Here is a 21,664-nt window from a genome sequence, read left to right as displayed (position 1 = left end):
GACCTGTTCCTTTCAGCAAAGTCACTAGGTAGGAAGAAAAATGAATTGGGAACATGTGAGAAGAAGTCACACCACGGCGCTGTAATTTTAGACATTAACGGAAACCATTAATATAACAATTCATCGCATTATAATCATAGACCTATATATATATATATCATTATAGATCATTTTGTGCTGTTGTATTAACCTTCATGTTGACCTGAAGATGGATATTACAGAAGATCTCGGAAACCAGTAGACATAATTAGCCATAAATATATTACTTGGTCACCGAGTAGCTTAAAAGTCTCGTCAAAGCGAAACTCCGGGCACATTTTTTATGATTCAACTACTAGAGTTATTTAAACATATCAAGGCCGTTAATTCTTTCAGTTTGGTCCCCAAATGCAAGTTTCGAAGGTGCTCTTTACACCATAGGTCTGTAACACTATAGGCAATAACTACTGCTTCATGTTATTAGGCTATGCAGCAGAAGTTACCAAAACACCCCCTTCTGACATCACTTCCTGCTCTGCAGCTATTGGCTGAAATTGCACCACACAAACTTCCTGCTCTGCCCGCCCTCTGCACATAATACTGGTAATACGGAGAGTGCTCTGCTCCATTTCAGCTGCTTACTCCTGCATTTAGACCATAAAGCTTTAGCCTTTCACTAATGCATATTAAAATCCCAATATGCAGGCCACTACATCTAATTGGGAATGTCCACAAAATGCACAGAAACACCCCTATTATGCAAATTTGAATAAACCCCTTCTTCTGTGGCAAACCGTTGGCAGGTATGCTATTAGTTGCCACAACAATGCCCACAGTAACCGTCACCCCATTGTGCCTTACATCCGCCTCTCTTTAGCTCAATTTTTCTGCCTGTGTCGGTCTTCAACTGTAGATTTACCATTCTATTCATGAGCTAGTAAGATCTGGATGAACACAGCTGTAATGAGAGAGCTCAGAACTGTGCTACAGTGCATGGAATATTGAGAAAACTCATTTGTGATTATCATCAATGTAGGAAGGACTCTTGAAATAGCCCTTTAAATAAACATACAGAGAATTTATAAAAGTAGTCGGTCATCCAAAACAAAATTGGCCTCGAAGTCACTTCAAAGAATGAATTGCACAGAACAGGAATTTATTTCGCCCACTAAGTTGTGCACCTCTTGGGTGCCAGTATGTTTGTTCCGTTCCAGTTACATTTATTGTTCATTGAGATAGTACACAATAAAAACCCCAAACAACCACCAAGGAGAGGAAAACCATTTTACGGACTCTGCTTTACCAAGGTGAAAAAGTCAGTGTTCCAGAGAGATCAGCAGCACAAACTTCTTTTATACGCTCTGAATACCAGCCATGCATTTGCCCAGCAACAATACTTTGTGGCTCTTAACATGCACAATTAAATTTCCTTGACAATTAACAGCAAGTTGGGGGATCGCTGCGCATTGCTCAATGTTAGTGATTTCTTTTCCGCTTTGTTTTTGAATGGCAGATTTGAAACAAATATCTATTATAGTGGCCACTCGTGCGGCAACTTGGTCCAATTTTCTAGCAACTCAGCTATCGTCTTACTCATGTCCATGTTGCAGTTCATCAATTCTCTGAAGTTACCGTGGGAGATTATTGGTTTACTGACGCTGCTTAAGGTCTTTATTTCCCCAAAGTGGATGAACAAATAGTAATTAGCGGATATACAGGCAGAACATCATGTATTAGCTGCAACTCATTCTTGAAGGATGCTGACCATACAACTCATGCCATCTCTGCAGATGGGTAAGAAGATTGACAATTGCGAAGAACGAGCACACAGTAGGGTATCAGTCTTCTGACTAAAAAGGGCTTACGAGCTCCAGTAAGGGTGAAACAATCTTCGCCTAGGTGGAAGTGTTGTTGTACTAGCAGGTGAAAAGAGGGGTTAAAGAGGAGTTGTCACCTCTCCTGACAGGTCTAATTTAATAAATACTTTTATTCCCCATGTTATAAGAAAATATGATCCAGAATTATTATCTTTCTGTATTGTGCCGTTCCTCTTTTATTCTTCCTGAAAACGTATGAACAAATCGACAACTGGGCGTTAACATTCCCCTTGTCAAAGGGGTGTGTCCCTACACAGTCTCACTTTGTCAGCACGGATTCGCCAATGTCAGTCTGTGTAGGGATACGCCCACAACTGGTAACACCCAGCTGTCAATTTATTCATACATTTCTAGGAGGACTAAGAGAGGAACGGCACAACGTAGCGTTCTAAGAAAAGATCCACCATCATTTTTTTATTTTAATGGGGAAAACAATAATTTACTAAAGCAGACATGTCAGGAGAGGTGGCAGATCTTCTTTAAGCATATAATAGTCCTTTTTAGTTGTTCTAGCATTGCCCTTTGGTCAGACATAAAAAACGTTCTACTTGTTAAACTCCATATTCTCATCCATAAAGAGTGCAGTAATATAGTAGTTCAGGGCCACATTTTAATCCAGTGTATCCCAACCAGGATTCCCTGGGACCCTGGGGTTCCTTGGAGTCTGGTCAAGGGTTCTGCAGAACACACTAGCAAGACCTGTCACTTTTACAGTAGAGATAGAAAACGGATTTAAATTTTAAAAGATGTTTGGCTGTACACATCTCAGCCAGAATATAGAAATATGGAATGCTTTACCTCCCTCTACGTCAAGCTTTTTTTGAAGAAGAAATGCAAAAAAGGGGGAAAGACCCGCACCTGATAATGTAGTAGTTTATGCAATTGGCCAGATAAAAAGTCAATACTTCGTACTTACACAATCCCATATGGGAAAAACAGCTTGTCTGGTTCTCCTGGACCTCCCTGGTTCACATTCTCCTCTGGGTGTGGTGGAGATAGAAGGAAATCCCAAGTCTCTACACTCCCATATGGGAGAAAAAAAAGCTGGTCTGGTTCTCCTTTTTTGAGGAAGGAATGGGAGTATTTCCAAGGAAAATTGGAAAAATTGTTCAGGGGTTCCTCCACGGTGATAATGTTGGGAAATATTATTCTACATACAAAAGGTGCACTAATATAATTGTTCAGGCCCATAGTCTCATGCATGGGTTGCACTAATATAGTAGTTACAGTCTATGCCCTCTTCCAACAGTTGAACATCTCCACACAGGTCACATTATAATACGTTAACAGTTATGTTTTTTGGCAACTTTTATAAAAAGTTTTTTTTTTATTGCACCAATGTATCTAGAGAAAAAAAAATGTACTTAGCAAATAGTCTGGATTACAAATATGCTACCATTTTCTGTATACAGCTCCTATGCAAACCTGAGTGTACAAACAATCCCTGTGTGGTCTCATACTGCCGTCATGCGTTACTCGCGTCTATCTGCCCTTACTTCTTGCTAACCTAAGGCCTCATGCACACGACCGTAGCCGTGTGCACGGCCGTGATTTTAGGGTCGGCCGGCTGCGGACTGTCAGCCGCAGGCCGCCCGCAAATCGCGGGACATGCACATGGCCGCCGCCATTGTTTTCAATGACCCCGGACCGCAGAAAGAACGTGCATGTCTTATTACGGCCGTCTTCTGCGGTCCGGGCTTCCGGGACGTGCAAAGACTGCAAAAACTACGGTCGTGTGCATGGCCCCATAGAAATGAATGGGGCCGCAATTCTCCCGTGCATTTTCGGGGGAATTGCGGCCGCAAAAACATGTTCGTGTGAATGGGGCCTAAGTAGAAGAAGGTAATGTAAGAGAGTAACACATGTCTGCAGGATCAGACTATACACTGGGATGTCAGTAGTCTGTAACCATGGAGACACAGAAGTCTGCATAGCAGCTTTATACACAAAACGGTGGGATACGTTTTTATCACATAATGCACCACTATGCTACGTGTGAACTTACCCTTATAAAAGTCTGATCAGCGGTATCCAAGGTGCTGTAAGCTCAATAAAAGGATAAACAAAAGGTCTAAAGAAATACTAAAAACTTAACTTTACACATTCACATGTAATAACTACATGGTGTTAACAGTGATGGCTGATGATTATGGGGAAGTTAGACTTTCGGAGAGCAATCACTGTCAGATTTTCAAGGTCATCTAATGGCATTTTCTTTAAGTGGAGTAGACACAGAGTGCTGAGCGACTTCTCTGAAATTGTGACCAAGTCTCAGCAGTAGAAAATGCGAAAATAATCTTATAAGAAAATAGAAAAAGCTATTAGGCATAGGACTGATGGAAAATTAAAATGTTTAGTGGATACATTTATGAAATTCTGTTCAAGTCGGGCTGTATGTTTTTTTACACTATGTTGTGCTCGACACAACTCTTTTTATTGGGGTATTATTGGGACCACTACAAACTGGAAAACCTTGGCGCATTAGATGTTTTACATGTCTAACACTAGAGTAGAGCGAAGGAAACTAAATACTGGTTGAACGATCAAATACAATGAACATTTAAAGAACCATTTCAAAAGGTGTTAAAAATACACAGTGAAAGGTTGTTTGTAATAAAAAAATAAAAAATCCAGAAGTAGAATGTTATAATCTGGTATATGGTGTTATAAAGGAAGAACAGGCAACTTACTAAGGCTTCATGTACACGGCCATATCTGGGACCTAGATCTTAGAATTCTAATCTCATGTCATGGAGTCCGTGAGAAAATATATTTTTTTTGGGCATGCCCCAACTCAGAGGCAACACACAGTGGCACACGAGCACCCACAGGTCCATAACACAGACCCCCAAATGACGACTGTGCACGAAAACTGGCTAGGTCCAAGCACATGGCGGTATAGTGCGTTAAAGTCCTAATACACGGCTGTCAAAATGAGTGTCGATCAATGAGGCAACTCATTTGCTCCTTTCAAAAGGAGCAATGACTAGTAATATATGGGGACGAGCAATTGTTACTACGATAGTTCGTCCCCATACATTTCTATCATATCGCAGCACGTAGATGTGCTGCCGAAAACGATAATATATTGTACCGCATAAACGATACAATCAGCCAATGAGCGAGTGTTTGCTCATTCATCGGGCAATGATCGGCAACGAGCATTCATATAAACGCTCGTTTGCCCGAACATGATCTTATGTAAAAGGTCAATTATGCCCATTGGGTAAAACAGCAAAGTGATTGACAGCTCTGCTGTAAAGTCCTGTTCTACCACAATTCTGTTCTGTAAAACATCACATTCAAAAGACTGGGAAGAAGCATTGTGCATAGACCGTGTATAGCGGGACACAGCGTCCCTATGAGCCTGAATTATGGTACATGTGCCGCCCTATGATGCCTCCGTGAAAGAATACGTCCGCATAAAGTTGGAGGCACACAGTGGTACAGAATGAAACCATAGTAGGATATGGGCACTGTACTGCAGAGCCAAACAAAGATGGATCCGTAATACTGCCCAAATGGATCTTTGTCAAATCCACATATATCTACATGTATGTATCCAACAATCAGTGTATGGGTCTTCGATACCGTATTCTTCCTTAATGAACTGAATTAGGATGCTTGACACAATGTAAACTAAATCCCCATAATTACCATAACCCTCATTCTCTTAAAGGGGTTGTCCACTACTAAACAACTGATGACCTATCCACCAGATAGGTCATCAGTACATGAGCTGTGGGGGTCCGACATCCGGACACCACACTGTTTAGCCTCTCCGGCTGCCTCCGAGCACCGAACGTACATGCTGGAAGCAGTTGGCTCCGGCCACTGAATAGCCAACTGCTTCCGCCTCCGTACATCGCCTAATGGGCAATAACATCCGGTGCCCGGAGGCAGCCAGAGTGGCATAACTGTGGGGTCCGGGTGTCAGACCTGCACCGATGATATACTGATGACCTATCCTGTGGATAGGGCATCAGTTGTTCAGTAGTATACAACCCCTTTAAGCACTACTCTCGTATTATCTGCACTTTCCTTTTCGTTTTTCCCTCTCTTTCCGTTGAGTACATGAACTGGAAACTGTATGTTCAATAAAAGGTTATTTTAGTCAGCATCTTGCATAATTAACAGCTCTTCAGTTTTGACAGATGTGTGACTCTAGAACGGTGCTCTCAAGTCGATGAATCAATGAGTTAAAGCTACTTTAAGACTCCTTGCTAAACGGTTTCCTATATATTCCACTTAAACATTAATGGAGAAAACTTCTACTGTGCTTCAGGCCTAGCTTCCATGGTCTCCTCCATTCAATGGTTACACAACACGGTTAGAATAACTATTTTTCATTTATTTGGACCAAGCTGAATGGACACGTTAATGAGGGGTAAGGCAATGGCTACCCTACTACTATGATCAGCTTAAGGCCTGGTTCACACAGATTTTGAACTGATAGTGTTGTGTTTGATCACTTTTTTTCCTGCATTTTTCGTGGTGTTTTTTCTTGCGGGCAAAAAACTCATCACAAAAAAAACAAACCTCAGAAATGAGTGCCACAGGTTTTTTCTGCCTCCTATTGATTTCAGTTGGAATAAAGAACATGGCACTTTTTTCCCCACATGCGGTCAAAAGGCGCTAAGAAAATAAAACACCTCTGCCTCCAGTTGAAATAAATGGAGGAGGGTGGGGGGATCTGGGACATTTTTTGGCACCAAATTTGACGCAGTTTGTATCACTGTTATTGGAATTATCTATTCTTCAAACCGTTTTTTAATATCGGATTGTATCTTTTTTTATTCTATTTTCGTTTTTGTTTTGTTTTTTAACACTACATAATAATGTTGTCAGCCATCTTGATTGATCTGCTGCTTTGAGCTGTGAATAGAAGTTCTTGAGATTTTCATTACAGCAGACACCTTGACAGAAATCAAGAAGAAGTTTGCAGGCTGAGGTTTCTACTATGGAAGATTGTAGCGAGCGTGCTCTGTGAGCATGTGCAGAAGTCATCGTGCAGGAAGGCAGAGGAGGTGCTGAGCGATCCCCATCACTTGTTAATGGTGTGATCCTGTTATCTACCTCCATCCTATGTTATCTATCCATAATAGAGGTGTTGTCTTTCATTGTAATCATCTGACGGTACTTATAGGACTGCTGAAAACTCATCTCTACAAAACAGAAATGAGGCTTAGTTGTCGCTGTGAAAGCGGCAATAATGTGTGCTTTTTAAAAAAAAATAATAATAATAATTAGTTAGTGGCGCAGAAAAAAAACCCACTTTGTATAAAAAAACTAAAAATGTTTGAAATAACCGGAACATAAGGGCATTTTCTGATCGCTTCACTTTCAGTACATGCTGGCAGCTAAGAGCTAGGATGTGAAAGGCTATTGCTCATTTGTTTTATTGTATTGCTCACGAGGGTCTTGTGATTTGAGAAAGAAAGTAAAGGGGTTTTTCAGTGAGAAAAAAAAATTGATGGCCTATCCTCAGGATAGTCCATCAATATCGGATTGTGGGAGTCTGACTCTCGGGACCCATGATAATCAGCTGTTTTGATGGAGCCACTGCGTTCGTGCGAGTCCTGCGTCTCCTTCGTTACTGTTCCGTACTACAAGCGTATCGGCGTTTCACAATACGGAGCAGTGACAGGGAAGGGGAAGCAGCTCTTGCACAAGCGTTGCAGACCCTATAAAAACAGCTGATCGGTGGCGGTGCCAAGAGCCAGACCCTCACCAATCAAATAAGCCATCAATTTTGTCTCACTGGAAAACCCCTTTAAAAAGGATGGTCTAGGATTAGACAAAGATCTGCCTTTTTTCAGAAATAGCACCACTCTAGTCTATAGGCTTTGTCTGGTATTGCAGCTCAGCCCATTCACATGAATGGGGATCACACATTTGTAAGATTTTGCAGCGTTGAAAATTGACCCTAACTCTCTAACATTTTATGGGTTTCGTACATTTCTTCTCGAAAAAAAGCAACCCCAGAAATAAACCCATACGAATAGTATACGTCCAAAGAGTACACATGACTAATACACTAGTAAAACCAAGGGAAAGAACCATCCCGGAGCTACCAATATGAGTTGAATATCAGAAAAGCGAACACACTGCATTGCAACGTCTCATCTGTAACCCATAACTGCACAGACCTGAATATGAACTCCAGAGAGTTAATCTGCCTAATGGACAATTGGCTATTGATCTTGTCTTAAGATGGTTCCACAAGTCGCAGAACGTTTTCATAAAGCAGAGTGTCCGGTACGACACCGTTACATTCATATATCTCTGATTTACGGCTCTGTTCTTCTTGACCTACAAGATACAAAGTGTCTGCATTTGGAGCAGCCTCTGTCCATTAGTTTTATGGCTCCTTCATTACACCAGCAAGTGCTGTATATACCGCAAGCTTTTTGCAGGTCCCACTTTACCCATTGACATTGAATGCAACACAACACAAACAAATCGCAAAAGATAGGACAAAGACGTTTCCATTTTTACTCGTTCTCCATAGTACTATTGTCAAACGAGAATATGCAAATGAGGCCGTTACAATTCAGTTTATTCTAATAAAATATATTTTTTATTGAAAAGTTCAAGGAAACAGTTGAATCGCAACAAAGAACAGAATGAAAGCAATGAAAGTTGAAAGCAAAAACAAAAGAGATGCAGAACCATTAAACGTTCGGGCGAGGACTGTGTGAGGGTGGGGTGATGAGGTGATGGGTGTACTCAAATGTACGAACACAAGAGAATTTCCCACCCAGAAAAGGGTACATAACCAGGATAGTAAAGGGAATTCATTGAACCCCGTTTCTAAATAAGGACCTGCTGGTGGAGAAAGGGGGGGGGGGGTGAGCAGATTGCTGCAGCTAAAACCCACAGCTGCACATTTCTGCTGCAGTGGCCACTACAGGAGACATGTAGTATTACATGGCACCTAGTCAAATGAATGTAAAACCATGGAAGATATTTGCAGCCGAGTCCTCCAGGGTAGGAGCTGCTATTCGCAGCAGATCTCTTCTCTGGCTTATAGAGGGGGATAGTGAGCAGGGGACCTCCCTATAGGACTTTCACGTGCTATAAAAAAAAAAGCATATGGACAGTGGTTGGTCTAATGGGAAAATGCCTTTAAGTATCAGCATTAACAGGTTAAAAGAAAGCAAGCAGAGTACAGCAGATGGTCTTCATTCATATCAGTCCCTGTCCCCTATGGGGTTCACAAACTAAACCAGGGCAAAGTTTATAAAGATCCAGAGTACCAGCAGGAATCCCACAGATAGAACTTTCAAACTCCATGCTGACGTGGTCCCAGGTGGGATTCAAGCCCAGGACCCAAGTGCTAAAAGCCAACAGTGCTGCTCACGTTCCTAAACTTCATCCAGGAGGACAAAAGTACTGATAACTATGGAGGTGAATCCTAAATTCCCAATTAAATATTTTATTTAATTTTTTAAAGCAAATACTCTACTTTATCGAGCCAAAGCTCAGCACTCGGGAATGGGAGATTTCTAGTGGCATGATATTAAGAATTTAAACCCCCCCCCCCCACCCAACCCCCAAAAAAACATTACAAGATCCCGTGCAAATTTGAAAGCTCTATGACAAAGTCTGACATGCTCGGTTTGCTCCTTGTTGAATATATAAAATCCTTTCTGGGGTTCGGTACTTTTCCAGACAGAGCCTTGGTTATGGGTGTGACTATATTGATGGGTGGAAGCGAAGGTGGCGTATGCTATTCTTCTATACCTACAGACTTGTGGGATCTGGCGCGGTTATACATAGACTTTATATGAACATACGAATGTTAGCAGCACAATATTCCGTAAGTGTAGAGCAAACGTGGTTATGAATTGCTTTTGTTCACTACAAACGATCCAAATAGGTTTGACTATTCCATTACACTACTTTTAATTCCACCAAGACACACATTTTAATTAAGAAACAAAGAGGAGACTTGAGGCTTCTTGCTGTACTTGCGGTAATCAAGAACGCATTTGTGGCTTGCAAGCACATTGAAAAGCTTTGTAGAGAGAGTATTTATTTTTTTTCTCCAACACTTGGGAACATTTGTCGTGTCTTGTACACCCACTCAAACCTTCAGATAACGTCCCTGCTTAAACTTACTGACGTATTCAGGTACTCGATCAAATAAAACATATTTGCCTCAGTCCAATCCTCCTTCACTGCTCAGTATAGATGCCCTAAAGCAAAACTTAGGACTATAAATGTAAAAGTATTTTTTTTCAAAAGGAGTTTTCCCATTATACTATGGCCTCATGCAGACAGCAAAGCCATGTGCACAAAGCCTGTACAGCAGCACAAGGAGTCCATACAGTTCTGTATATAAAGCCATAGGGACTTTGCGTGCAGATATATGGTGCCTCGGTGTGTGGATGAATACGGGATGCAATGGTGCATGATACACGGAGGTACAGTATGGGCACATAGTAGTCTATGTGAACCTTTTATAATACAGTCATATACATGAGCCCAAAGTAATGGCATATTGCTAGTATATGCCATCTTAATGGTGCCACCTCACCAAACCAAGGGCCATATTACTAGGTAAAGTACAGCACCCCTTTTGGAAGCAAAGCTGTGCCCCCTTTTACCGACAAGAAATTTAAATGGTGTGTCTCACCATGACCATCCCAACCCACATAATAGAAGGGTACCCCACTTGAGACCCCTCTATGAGTCAGAATGGACAGCCGCGTCTTACGAGTGGCTCCCGTTCTGGTGGACTCGAGCCATCCTTGTATCACATGGGATCCAATTAACCTCAGTTTGATAGGTCGCCAGGTAATACTACATTTTCCTGTGGCGACCCCTCATCGTCCTCTGATGAGACAACCCCTTTAAATGTATGGATGATATTAAAAGGGTAGGACATTAAAGAGGATCTATCAGCTCCGCTGATGTCCGTTTTAGTCATTACTGTATTCCCTATCAATTCTAGAATATCTTATCTTCGAACTCTGCGCTGTGCAGTTCCTCTATTACTCTTCCTGGAAGTGTTTGAATAAATGGACAATGGTTGGTACCATTTCCATAGTCAATATGTCCAGTCAGTGCAGAGAGCGTCAGATGCACCATATTGACAAGAGGAATGGGAACACCCATTTATGAATTCATTCAGACTTTAAGGACGAAGACAGCACAAAGCAAAATGTTTTAGCATTATTATTTTATGGTAAATACAACTATTTACTAAAACAGATATGCCGGAAAAGCTAACAGGTCCTCTTTAAAAAAAAAATATTACCATACAGTCAAGCTAGTAACAGAGACTGGGTAGTGACAACTTTGTGAGATCAGCAGTTTGTGCTCCAGAGCTGCACTGCTTACGAAAAGATGGGACAGGAAACCGCAGCCTGTCAGTCAGACCTATGTAGACCTGCCTTCACTTATATGCGGAGATCAATTGTAACAGATTATTTTCTGCAATATCTGAAGTGTCTACTCTAAATGACCTTACTGGCTGGGGACTATGTGAAGATCATTATTTTCATATTGGATCGGTGTCTTCTTGGTGCTACTCACATAGACTGTCCAGATTACTTTGTGATATTTAACAGCAAATGACATAAACATGTTGCATTATTACATGATCGACCAGAGAAACGTTCTACCTATAGATCAATGGAGAGGGTTTCACCGTATTACACTACTATTGATTGCCAAGGAGAAAGGCTTATGTATTAAATAGGATTGCCAGTTCTTTCAAGGCAAAGAAATGATCTGTATAATTATCAGTCTTGATGTGACTTGTCGAGCTTTAGAAAATTGTGTATCGAAAATCCTTGATTAAAAGTACAGGGTTTACTCCACACATTTCTCCTAGATGTTCTATGAGAGAACAGTTGACCACAAAAGGTCTGGCTTTCCCTCACAAACCATTTTTGAGGAGATAAGAGTACTTCTTGCAATCAAGTGTTTCTACGTTGCAAAGATTTTCCAAAGTTCTTCCTATCTTTGATGGAAAGGGGGAGGATTAGATCCCTGCGAAATCTAGTGGTCTGAGGACAAGATGAGGTCTTCTGTGCATTGGTGTGGACCAAATATCTCCCAGTGTATGGAAGGTGCAAAATAATACATTACAGTTCTCAGAATATATGACATCCCAAGCTGGAGAGTCTGAGCCATTTCTGGGTTGCCTGGCCAATCCTGAGCCAATAGACTCAGATGTATCTGGCAGCAGGTCAATCGAATAGGACCACTGAATCCAAGCCAACTACCAGAAAACAAGGATATACAGGTCCATCGTGCAAAGTGTTTATTTCACCTTGAGGCCATGGGCTCTACCAGAGTATTATCTAAACAAAGTCTCTTATCCTGATAATGTGTTTTAGATTCGAAGGTCAAGGGGAGGGTGGGTCCTTCTTAACTCCATACAACTTTTCCCTTATCTTCAGTTACCTGACGCAAAGGCTTCGTTCACATCTGCGTCGGGACTCTGTTCACGGGTTCCATCTGAGCTTTCCGTCAGGGGAACACATGAGCAGAATCCAAACTGATCTCAATGGTGACTGAACTGGCGCAAATGGTTTCCGTTTGTCACCGTTGTGTAAGGGTTCCGTCGTTTTGACGGAGTGAATAACGCAGTCTACTATGGTATTGATTCCGTCAAAACGACTGAACCCTTAGACAACGGTGACAAACGGAAACCATTTGCACCGGATCCTCCACCATAGGGAGCAAATCAATGGTGATGCAAACTGAAACCTACGGTATCATTTTGTTTCAGTTTGGATTCCATTCATGGGTTCCCCTGATGAAAAGCTCAGACGGAACCCATGAACGGAGTTCCAACGCAGATGTGAACGAAGCCTAAGATGCATATGCAAGACCCGGCCAAGTAATAATTAGAGGTCTAGACAAGTTTGCCATGGACGAACTGTAATGCTGGAGATGGAAGAAGCCTCAGGGGAAGCACTTTGCTTGAGGTTCAGGTCAGTGGAAACACTTTGCTTGAGGTCCAAAAAATTACAAATCCCAGTAGTTAATTTTTGGTCCTAATCTCACGTGCTCAATACTCATATCCATACTCAAATCCAGACAGTATTTTACAAAGATATTCCAAGCCACGCAAAGCTCAGAAATAAGCAATACAGTCAACATTAGACACCAGTGTCATTACAGATACAAATGTTAGCACAATTATAATCATCGGATCTTCCTATGCTGTATGGTTATCCACAAATATGGTTAGAACTACTGTCAACAATCCCGAAATGGCTTCTCATTGTCTCGTAATGATTCTTTATCCATTACAGCTGGAGGAGTGAAGATGTTTCATATTCTTTAGAGCAATCCAGACCCGCTATGACAGTCCCTTAAACACATATTCTGGGCGAAATAACCACATAATTAGTTACATTGTAGCACCGTTCCCACCAGGCAACTTAGAGACCTATCCAGCAACAATGTGAAAAAAACCCCACCAAATACTACATGATAATATCCAACTACGTATAGTGCTAGAAGAACAAGATACAACTGTTTAAATTGCTTGATTTCAATGTGTCATGGGGCAATTTAATCTAGAAAGACAGCAGGTTGGCGAGCAGGTTGCTTGCCGAAATCAATTTGACTTGGCCATAAATACGGTATAGAAAAGTTCTAGCTGCAATAATTGGAAATGCGTAAGAGAGCAAAAAACTAATTTATGAAAAAGAAGGTTCTGCTGAAGTATTTAAAGAGGCTCTGTCACCAGATTTTGCAACCCCTATCTGCTATTGCAGCAGATCGACGCTGCAATGTAGATTACAGTAACGTTTTTATTTTTAAAAAACGATCATTTTTGGTCAAGTTATGACCATTTTTGTAGTTATGCAAATGAGGCTTGCAAAAGTCCAAGTGGGTGTGTTTAAAAGTAAAAGTCCAAGTGGGCGTGTATTAGGTGTGTACATCGGGGCGTGTTTAATACTTTTACTAGCTGGGCGCTCTGATGAGAAGTATCATCCACTTCTCTTCAGAACGCCCAGCTTCTGGCAGTGCAGACACAGCCGTGTTCTCGAGAGATCACGCTGTGTCGTCACTCACAGGTCCTGCATCGTGTCAGACGAGCGAGGACACCGGCACCAGAGGCTTCAGTTGATTCTGCAGCAGCATCGGCGTTTGCAGGTAAGTCGATGTAGCTACTTACCTGCAAACGCTGATGCTGCTGCAGAATCAACTGTAGCCTCTGGTGCCGGTGTCCTCGCTCGTCTGACACGATGCAGGACCTGTGAGTGACGACACAGCGTGATCTCTCGAGAACACGGCTGTGTCTGCACTGCCAGAAGCTGGGCGTTCTGAAGAGAAGTGGATGATACTTCTCATCAGAGCGCCCAGCTAGTAAAAGTATTAAAAACGCCCCGATGTACGCACATAATACACGCCCACTTGGACTTTTACTTTTAAACACACCCACTTGGACTTTTGCAAGCCTCATTTGCAGAACTACAAAAATGGTCATAACTTGGCCAAAAATGCTCGTTTTTCAAAAATAAAAACGTTACTGTAATCTACATTGCAGCGCCGATCTGCTGCAATAGCAGATAGGGGTTGCAAAATCTGGTGACAGAGCCTCTTTAAAGCTAACCCATCACTTTGAACATGCTCATCCATGGAGCTATCTACGCAAGAGGAGCGGAGTGGGTTGATATATAGTTTTGTAGGAAAAAAATCAATCTAACTTGAAAACGTATGGATTTAAATACCGGTCCACTCTAGGCTTACGAGTCCAGTGGTCGGTCATGCTAAGTGGTTGACAGCCTTCAAAGTGGGAACGCCCATAGCGATCACTGAGGAGGACCGCCCAATGAATTGATAAACATAGACTGAACAGGGATTTAGAGGAGCCCTTAGGATAGACCATTAGTCTTTGATCGTGGGGGTTCAACCCCAAGGATCAGTAGAATGAAGGGGCCACGGCACTCCTCTGAAGAGACAAGAAAAATAAGTGATCACGGCGGAATGGATTTGTATAGACCTCTGTACTGTCTGGGGAGGTTCGGCGCTTCGGGTATATGCTCATACTACCCATGCGTAAGGCGAGCTACAATCTTGTGCAGATTGACTTGTGATCGAATTGTGGCAATGATTGTACATAGTGTTCAGATAGGAGATCGTCAACAATCGCAGGTCGGACCAGACATAGGTTTTCTGTTCTGTGCAACTCTGAAGCTCTGCCCACATTTGTATATGGTATTCGGCCCGAATGCCATTTTTTTCAAAGTATTTAGGTCAGAAAACGGGAATTATACACATTGAAAAACGTGCCCCATTCTTTGAAATGCCCGAGTGCTGTAAACAAATGAATCTGTATTAAAGATATGTCACTGTTTCATCATATAAAAGGTTATTATTTGTATAAAGAAATGCGATACAATTCACCAATATACTCTTTCGTATTAATCCCTCATGATTATTAAGATCTCTGCTTGCAGTCATTCAATAGCAGCCTTTATTGTTTACTTCCAGTGGATAACAATCTGTCCTGCTCATGGACACACTGGTGCACGGCTCGTTACAGCGCAGTTATCAGGGCTGAGTCTTGGAACGAGCCATACACCTGTGTGTCCATCACATGAACAGGACAGATTCGTATCCACTGGAAGTAAACAATGAAGACCTCTAGTGAATGTCTGCAAGCAGAGATACTGAAAACTATAAGGAATTGATAGAGTATATTGGAAAATTGCCTAACTTTGTATTATATTATAATAACCTTTATTAGCTGAATTTCTTAACCATAATTTCCATTTAATACTATAAAAAAAAAATCCATATGGGAAAGAGCGCTAATAATAGACGATGGTTTGAGCTCCGCTGCGGGATCTTTCACCTGTAAAGCGTTCTGATGGGATCTTCCATGGTAATATCGACAGACGCAGGCACATAATTGTACAAACACTGGACAGATGTCCGGCATTTACAAGCAGCCAGAGACCGGCTAATGTAATACAGACCTGACATACTAAGTTTTGCTGGGTTTGCACTTACAGAAACTATTCCACAAATTTCAGAGACTGGATAGTGGTGAATCAGCTATAATGTCGTTCTCTTTCTTTCCTTCTTTACACCCCTGGGGGATGTGAATTGGAACAAATGGACACTCGTAACTCTGGTACACATCTGGATTCCTAATTAAATTCATGGCACATTTGCTTTTAAGTGGCACGAGGACAGAGCCAAAACATAAGTGAGGAAAGGACAAGGAGAAAGACCCAATTAGGGGGAAGAAAAAAAAACTAAAATGCTAACACACATATATATATATATATATATATATATATATATATATATTGTATACACACACATCCCAGTTACACTGAGGGTAATGCCACACATGTCAGCTGTGCTGCGGTTTTGGCTAAAATTTTATAGAAACTGCATAATTTTAGTGCAATTTTCTGAAAATTGCGGCACAATTTGGGAGAAGCCTACGACTTATTATCGTATTGAGTATTATACAGCTGCAATATTGAACTGGCTGATCACTGCTGTCCTTCATAGAGGGCTACTTCCTCCAGGATTTTAATTAAGTTCACTTCTTGGCTTTTAAAAAAAGAAGTTCTGCAGCAGCTGGTGCAATACACTATGTACAATTTTTTTTAAATTGAAGCTTACGATCAATCACCGACTAATCTACCGTTCCGGTCACCTCTCAAAGAGCTTTTCCAGCAGCAGGGTGAATATTAGGCATCAAGCACATGACTATTATGAATCTGTATTGTACCGTTGTGTAATAAAGTAGCCATAGAAATCTAGGGGCTCATACTGTACCGCTGTGTGCGCCCAATTTCATATGTGGCATGCTTGCTGTAGTTCATCACTTCTAGGCACCATAGGATGGCACACCGCATGATCAAGGCTCCGAAAAACAGAACTACAAGAGTTCCCGTACAGCCATGTGAACGAGGCCTTGTACAATATATTGCCCCAACTCCTGTAGTACTTTATAAACACAACACGTCAGCGTCCTTGCCCCTTTAAGAGAGCGAGTTCCAGAATCTAGATACGGATATAAATCTCCTTTGCCCCTTCCTCTTAAAAAAAGAGTTTCTGCAGCAGCTGTAGTAAGTATTTGGACCAGGTTCCTGCAGAACCCCATAAAATACAACATGAGCTGTTGAGGAGCCTCTTTGGAAGACATCAAATTTCTTCTCACAGAAGATCCTCTTAGCTCATGCATTATAATAAGCGGTTCTGCAGGGGCTGGGTCAATATATTCATCACAGCTGCTGCAGAAACTCTTTCTGAAGTGTCATGGAAGCCTTATGTCAATTACTGAATGACATCAAGCTCCCTCTCACGTTCTCAATTATGACATTAGGCTTCTCTCAACCCTTTCTCTTCAGGAAGAGTTTCTGCAGCAGCTGGATAGTAATATAATCTATGAAGATGTGATAGGTTACGAATATATACACTTTTTTACCGGTACATCTTCATGCGACTCTAACATATCCTATAATAAGCATTACAGCCACATAATCAGGGCATGACAGCGGCCGCAGTGCTTCTGGGTTTAAACCATCATCACAATTCATTAATCCCTCAAGACATTGAGAATGGAAAATTTCAGATATCAAAACAACAAGATTTATTTGAGCCAGGCCGTGTTTTAATAAGAGCTCCCGACAAGGTTTCTCAGGCCCCGTCTATGCAGTGAGTGACGGCCATTTAGTGATACGATCGTGCGTCTCCGCTCACCTCGACGGGGAATCTTCTGCCGTTGACGCTGTGTTCGGAGCCCGCTGATGCATTGCTTTGACCCCAGTGGAATTCCACTTTCTCTGCCTTAAACCTGCCTGGCAGCCCCGCACCGCTGATGTAATAATCATCTTTCAGGAGAATGGCAACTGCAAAAAAATAAGCGAGAGGAAAACAAAAACATTGTCAGAAGGCGCTCACCACAAAACTATTAGAGCAAATTGGCCTTTGAGGGGGTCAAATGAGGATAAGAAGCATGATCACATATGAGCAATGCACAGGATCTTATTTGTTAGGACTGCCTGGATGAGATCATGTATTACGGTTTGTTTGTTCATTTATGTTTTAGGACTAGCTCGCCTTTATATTAAACGGGTCATATAGGATTATAAAAAAAAAAGGCTGCATTCTTTCAGAAACCGTGCCACACCTGTCCATGCGTTGTGTCTGGTATTGAAACTCCGCTCCATTGAAGTGAATGAGACTGAGCTGCAATACCACACACAACCTGAGGATAGGGGATGGCGCTGTTTTTGTAAGAAAACAGACATTTTTTTCTAATCCTGTACAGCCACTTTTAGGCCAACCATCCACTCTCTCCTCTCTCTCAGCTCAGTTACAGAAGCCTTAGCTATCTCTCCTCGGCCAGAACGACGGTCTATCAAGCGTTCAGCAAGCTGGAAAGCGATAGATCAAGCCCTTAGCACAATGCAACATATTGACACAATGCATATATTTACAGAGAACTGCTACGGTTATACACGAGCCACATGGCTTCAGATTATGACTGAAGCAATGACGCTGTGAGAAGTCAATCATCTGACTGATCCAATAGGCCTCATCGACTTTAATGAGGTCCATCAGGTTTCCATGACTAACTGCAAGAGTATTGCTGCATGCTGCTCCAATATTGCCATCAAAAAGTGGCAGAAACATTTGACGTTAGCTGTGAACGATAGTGTGAACAGAGGCATCAACTGAGCGTGTGACGGGTCTGTGGAAAAATAGGACATGTCCTATTTTCTTGCGTTTTCACGCATCCCTCCATACTCTAGTCTATGAGGGATCCGTGATAACGCATCCCGCACGGTTGCATCGCGGACATGAAAGTGTCAGTTTTTAACGTCCGAGTTTGCACGCGCTCGCCTGAATGTAGCCTCAGATAGACACGGTCTCACCGTTGTGTGTATATTTGTAATAAAACAAGAATGGCACAACTGGTGAAACTGCAAGTGAAAACCAGACAAAGGAAAAAAAAAAACAAGGAAGAAGCAGGTGGAGGAGTAGGATATTTGAGAGACATGAAAAGCTTCTATAGTTCATCGTCATGATTGATGCTTCTAAAGCTCGCAGTTTGTATGAGTGATGTATTGAAATGCATAATGAGCTTTCACCACCCCACGCAGTTTGTTTTTTTTCTAATACCAGGTTATTAGAAGATCATGATGTATCCGAGCCATGAAAGAACACAAGAAAATATCACTGTTTCTTGATCAATGGTGGAGCGCGACACTAGAGCGCATCCCAGGACGAACTCACTGATCAGCAGATCAATACTATTCTGATATTTTGCTTTTATTTTAAACCTGTGATGGTTCGAACAGTCATCAGCGACAAAAAGGTCAATCTACAAACCCCAGAAAAGATTAAATGATTCAGTTTCATGAAACGGACAAAGATGGTTCAATGTAACAATACAGTGAAAAAGGTTCTGAATAAATAGTTGTACTGGAGCCACACATGCACAGCAGACTCTGGTCAGTAGACCCGTACAGGGGTGATTCCAATCACTCTAGTGGTTCAATTAGCTTAGTCAAATTATAGTTTCGTGGCCTTTCCCATCATGTCCCTGTCAGAGGATGGAGAAGTGGAGCAGGAGTAACACCAGCATGAACATGGATTTTGATGGAGATGACATTCACGTCAGTGGGGAATCGGGTGACTGTTGCGTAGCTTTTATTTCCGAATAGCAAAAACACGTTCATATTTGAAGAACAACAAAATAAAACATGAATGAGTATACTAGTTATACTCTAAATAGTGTTAGTTAAAAAATATTGGCTGTTCTTTACATTTGTACATTATTCTTGGTGAGAAAGGAGGGCGCGGGCAAGAGAAACGAGAGGGCGGGCGCAAGAGAAACGAGAGGGCTGGCGCAAGAGAAACGAGAGGGAGCGGGCGCAAGAGAAACGAGAGGGCGGGCGCAAGAGAAACGAGAGGGCGGGCGTAAGAGAAACGAGAGGGCGGGCGCAAGAGAAACGAGAGGGCGGGCGCAATAGAAACGAGAGGGCGGGCGCAATAGAAACGAGAGGGCGGGCGCAAGAGAAACGAGAGGGCGGGCGCAAGAGAAACGAGAGGGCGGGCGCAAGAGAAACGAGAGGGCGGGCGCAATAGAAACGAGAGGGCGGGCGCAAGAGAAACGAGAGGGCGGGCGCAAGAGAAACGAGAGGGCGGGCGCAAGAGAAACGAGAGGGCGGGCGCAAGAGAAACGAGAGGGCGGGCGCAAGAGAAACGAGAGGGCGGGCGCAAGAGAAACGAGAGGGCGGGCGCAAGAGAAACGAGAGGGCGGGCGCAAGAGAAACGAGAGGGCGGGCGCAAGAGAAACGAGAGGGCGGGCGCAAGAGAAACGAGAGGGCGGGCGCAAGAGAAACGAGAGGGCGGGCGCAAGAGAAACGAGAGGGCGGGCGCAAGAGAAACGAGAGGGCGCGCGCAAGTGAAACAAGAGAAGGAGCGCTCAAGAGATACAAGAGAGTGCACGCGCAAGAGAAACAAGAGAGTGCACGCGCAAGAGAAACGAGAGGGCGCACGCAAGAAAAAAAAAAGAATGCGTGAAAGAGCATGTGAGAGAGAGAAAGAAGAGAGCATGTGCGAGGCAGAAAGAAGAGCACGAGAGGAAAAAAAAAAGGAACATGTGAGAGAAGGAAGGGAGTGCCTGAGAGAGGGTATAGAGCGAGAGAGCTTTAAGAAGGAGAGAGAAAGACAGAAAACAATCTCTCGACTCTCTGCCTGTCTCGATTTTCTGTTGGTGTGTCCATTGATAAACTGTCTCTCTGTCTGATGGACAGACAATCCATGGAAATAAAGAGAGAGGGGGAGGGGGAGAAGAAAATGAGAAAAACAGAGAAACAATTTACTGGATGGTTCATGGGAGAGCATGTCCCCGGTTCACTTATATGGTTCTCCATAGCAGATTTTTATTTAGTAAATTTAATGAACAATTTTTCTTCTTCTCCATCACTATCAGCTGCACCCCTACACTTATGAGATTAACTATTTTTGGTGCCTTGTTTAGCTCGGTAATAAAGCAGCTCAGATAATAATCTAAACGTAATAATTTACAGATTTGGCTTTACTTGTTTGTTTGTTTTTTAAAGACAAGCTTCATGGGAAAAACAAATGGAATGTCGTATTAAAGGAATTTTACTGCGTAATACAATAATCTGGAATCTCAAGCTTAATGTTTAGTATTTTTCTGATACACTTACCGTCTTTTCTTCATCTAAATTTGACTGCACCTTTAAGGGTGCAATGTATATTAAAAATGGAGCTGCACAGTAAGGCCTGGTTCACATTCATTTTAGCCCTACGTTTAGCGTGTCTGTCGAGAAAGTTCCTGTAGTACATGCTAAACGTGTTCAAGGGATATTTTAGCCCAATAGAAGCCAAAAGAGTCTCCTTTTGGCCACCATTGAGAGGGTATTAGTCGGTATACCCATTTTGGAGGATGGAATACAGTAGTAGACTACGCTATTCTAGCCCGAGGAATCCAGAAAAACAGTATACTCCACGTTATAAGTTTTTTTTTTTATTCTTAACACAGGAGCCACCATATAGCATCTGTTTAACGAGGTTCACGTTAAATGTATACCTCGGGTAGCTTGCCTAGGGATGAAGTCCCCAGCCCGGTCCATATATGGAGAGCGATGTCGGGGGCTTTCAACTGCGGAATTCCCGGCCAGAGCATTGGTAGAGCTCCGGCTGGGGACTTAGAGACTGGAATAACCCCTGACATTAGAGGGCTCCCTCCAGGGGCAGAATGCCTGAGCCATGGTGTTATCAATGCTCTGGCCGGGGACTCCGTCGTTTAAAGCCCCTGACATCACTCTCCA

The 21,664-nt window shown here is 42.4% G+C and overlaps 1 protein-coding gene across 1 annotated transcript in view; it reads right to left on the bottom strand.

The window, feature by feature from the left end:
- The window catches only part of PTPRG (protein tyrosine phosphatase receptor type G), a 410,964-nt gene that overhangs the window by 179,676 nt on the left and 209,624 nt on the right, over nucleotides 1-21,664 (bottom strand). Inside the window, exon 4 of the mRNA XM_075833958.1 lies at nucleotides 17,556-17,704. Coding sequence (XP_075690073.1) covers nucleotides 17,556-17,704 — 149 coding nt within the window. The remainder of the gene's footprint in view (nucleotides 1-17,555; nucleotides 17,705-21,664) is intronic.

The sequence above is a fragment of the Rhinoderma darwinii genome, chromosome 7, assembly GCF_050947455.1.
Source record: "Rhinoderma darwinii isolate aRhiDar2 chromosome 7, aRhiDar2.hap1, whole genome shotgun sequence".
NCBI lineage: Eukaryota > Metazoa > Chordata > Amphibia > Anura > Rhinodermatidae > Rhinoderma > Rhinoderma darwinii.
This window is presented reverse-complemented; position numbering and strand designations above follow the sequence as displayed.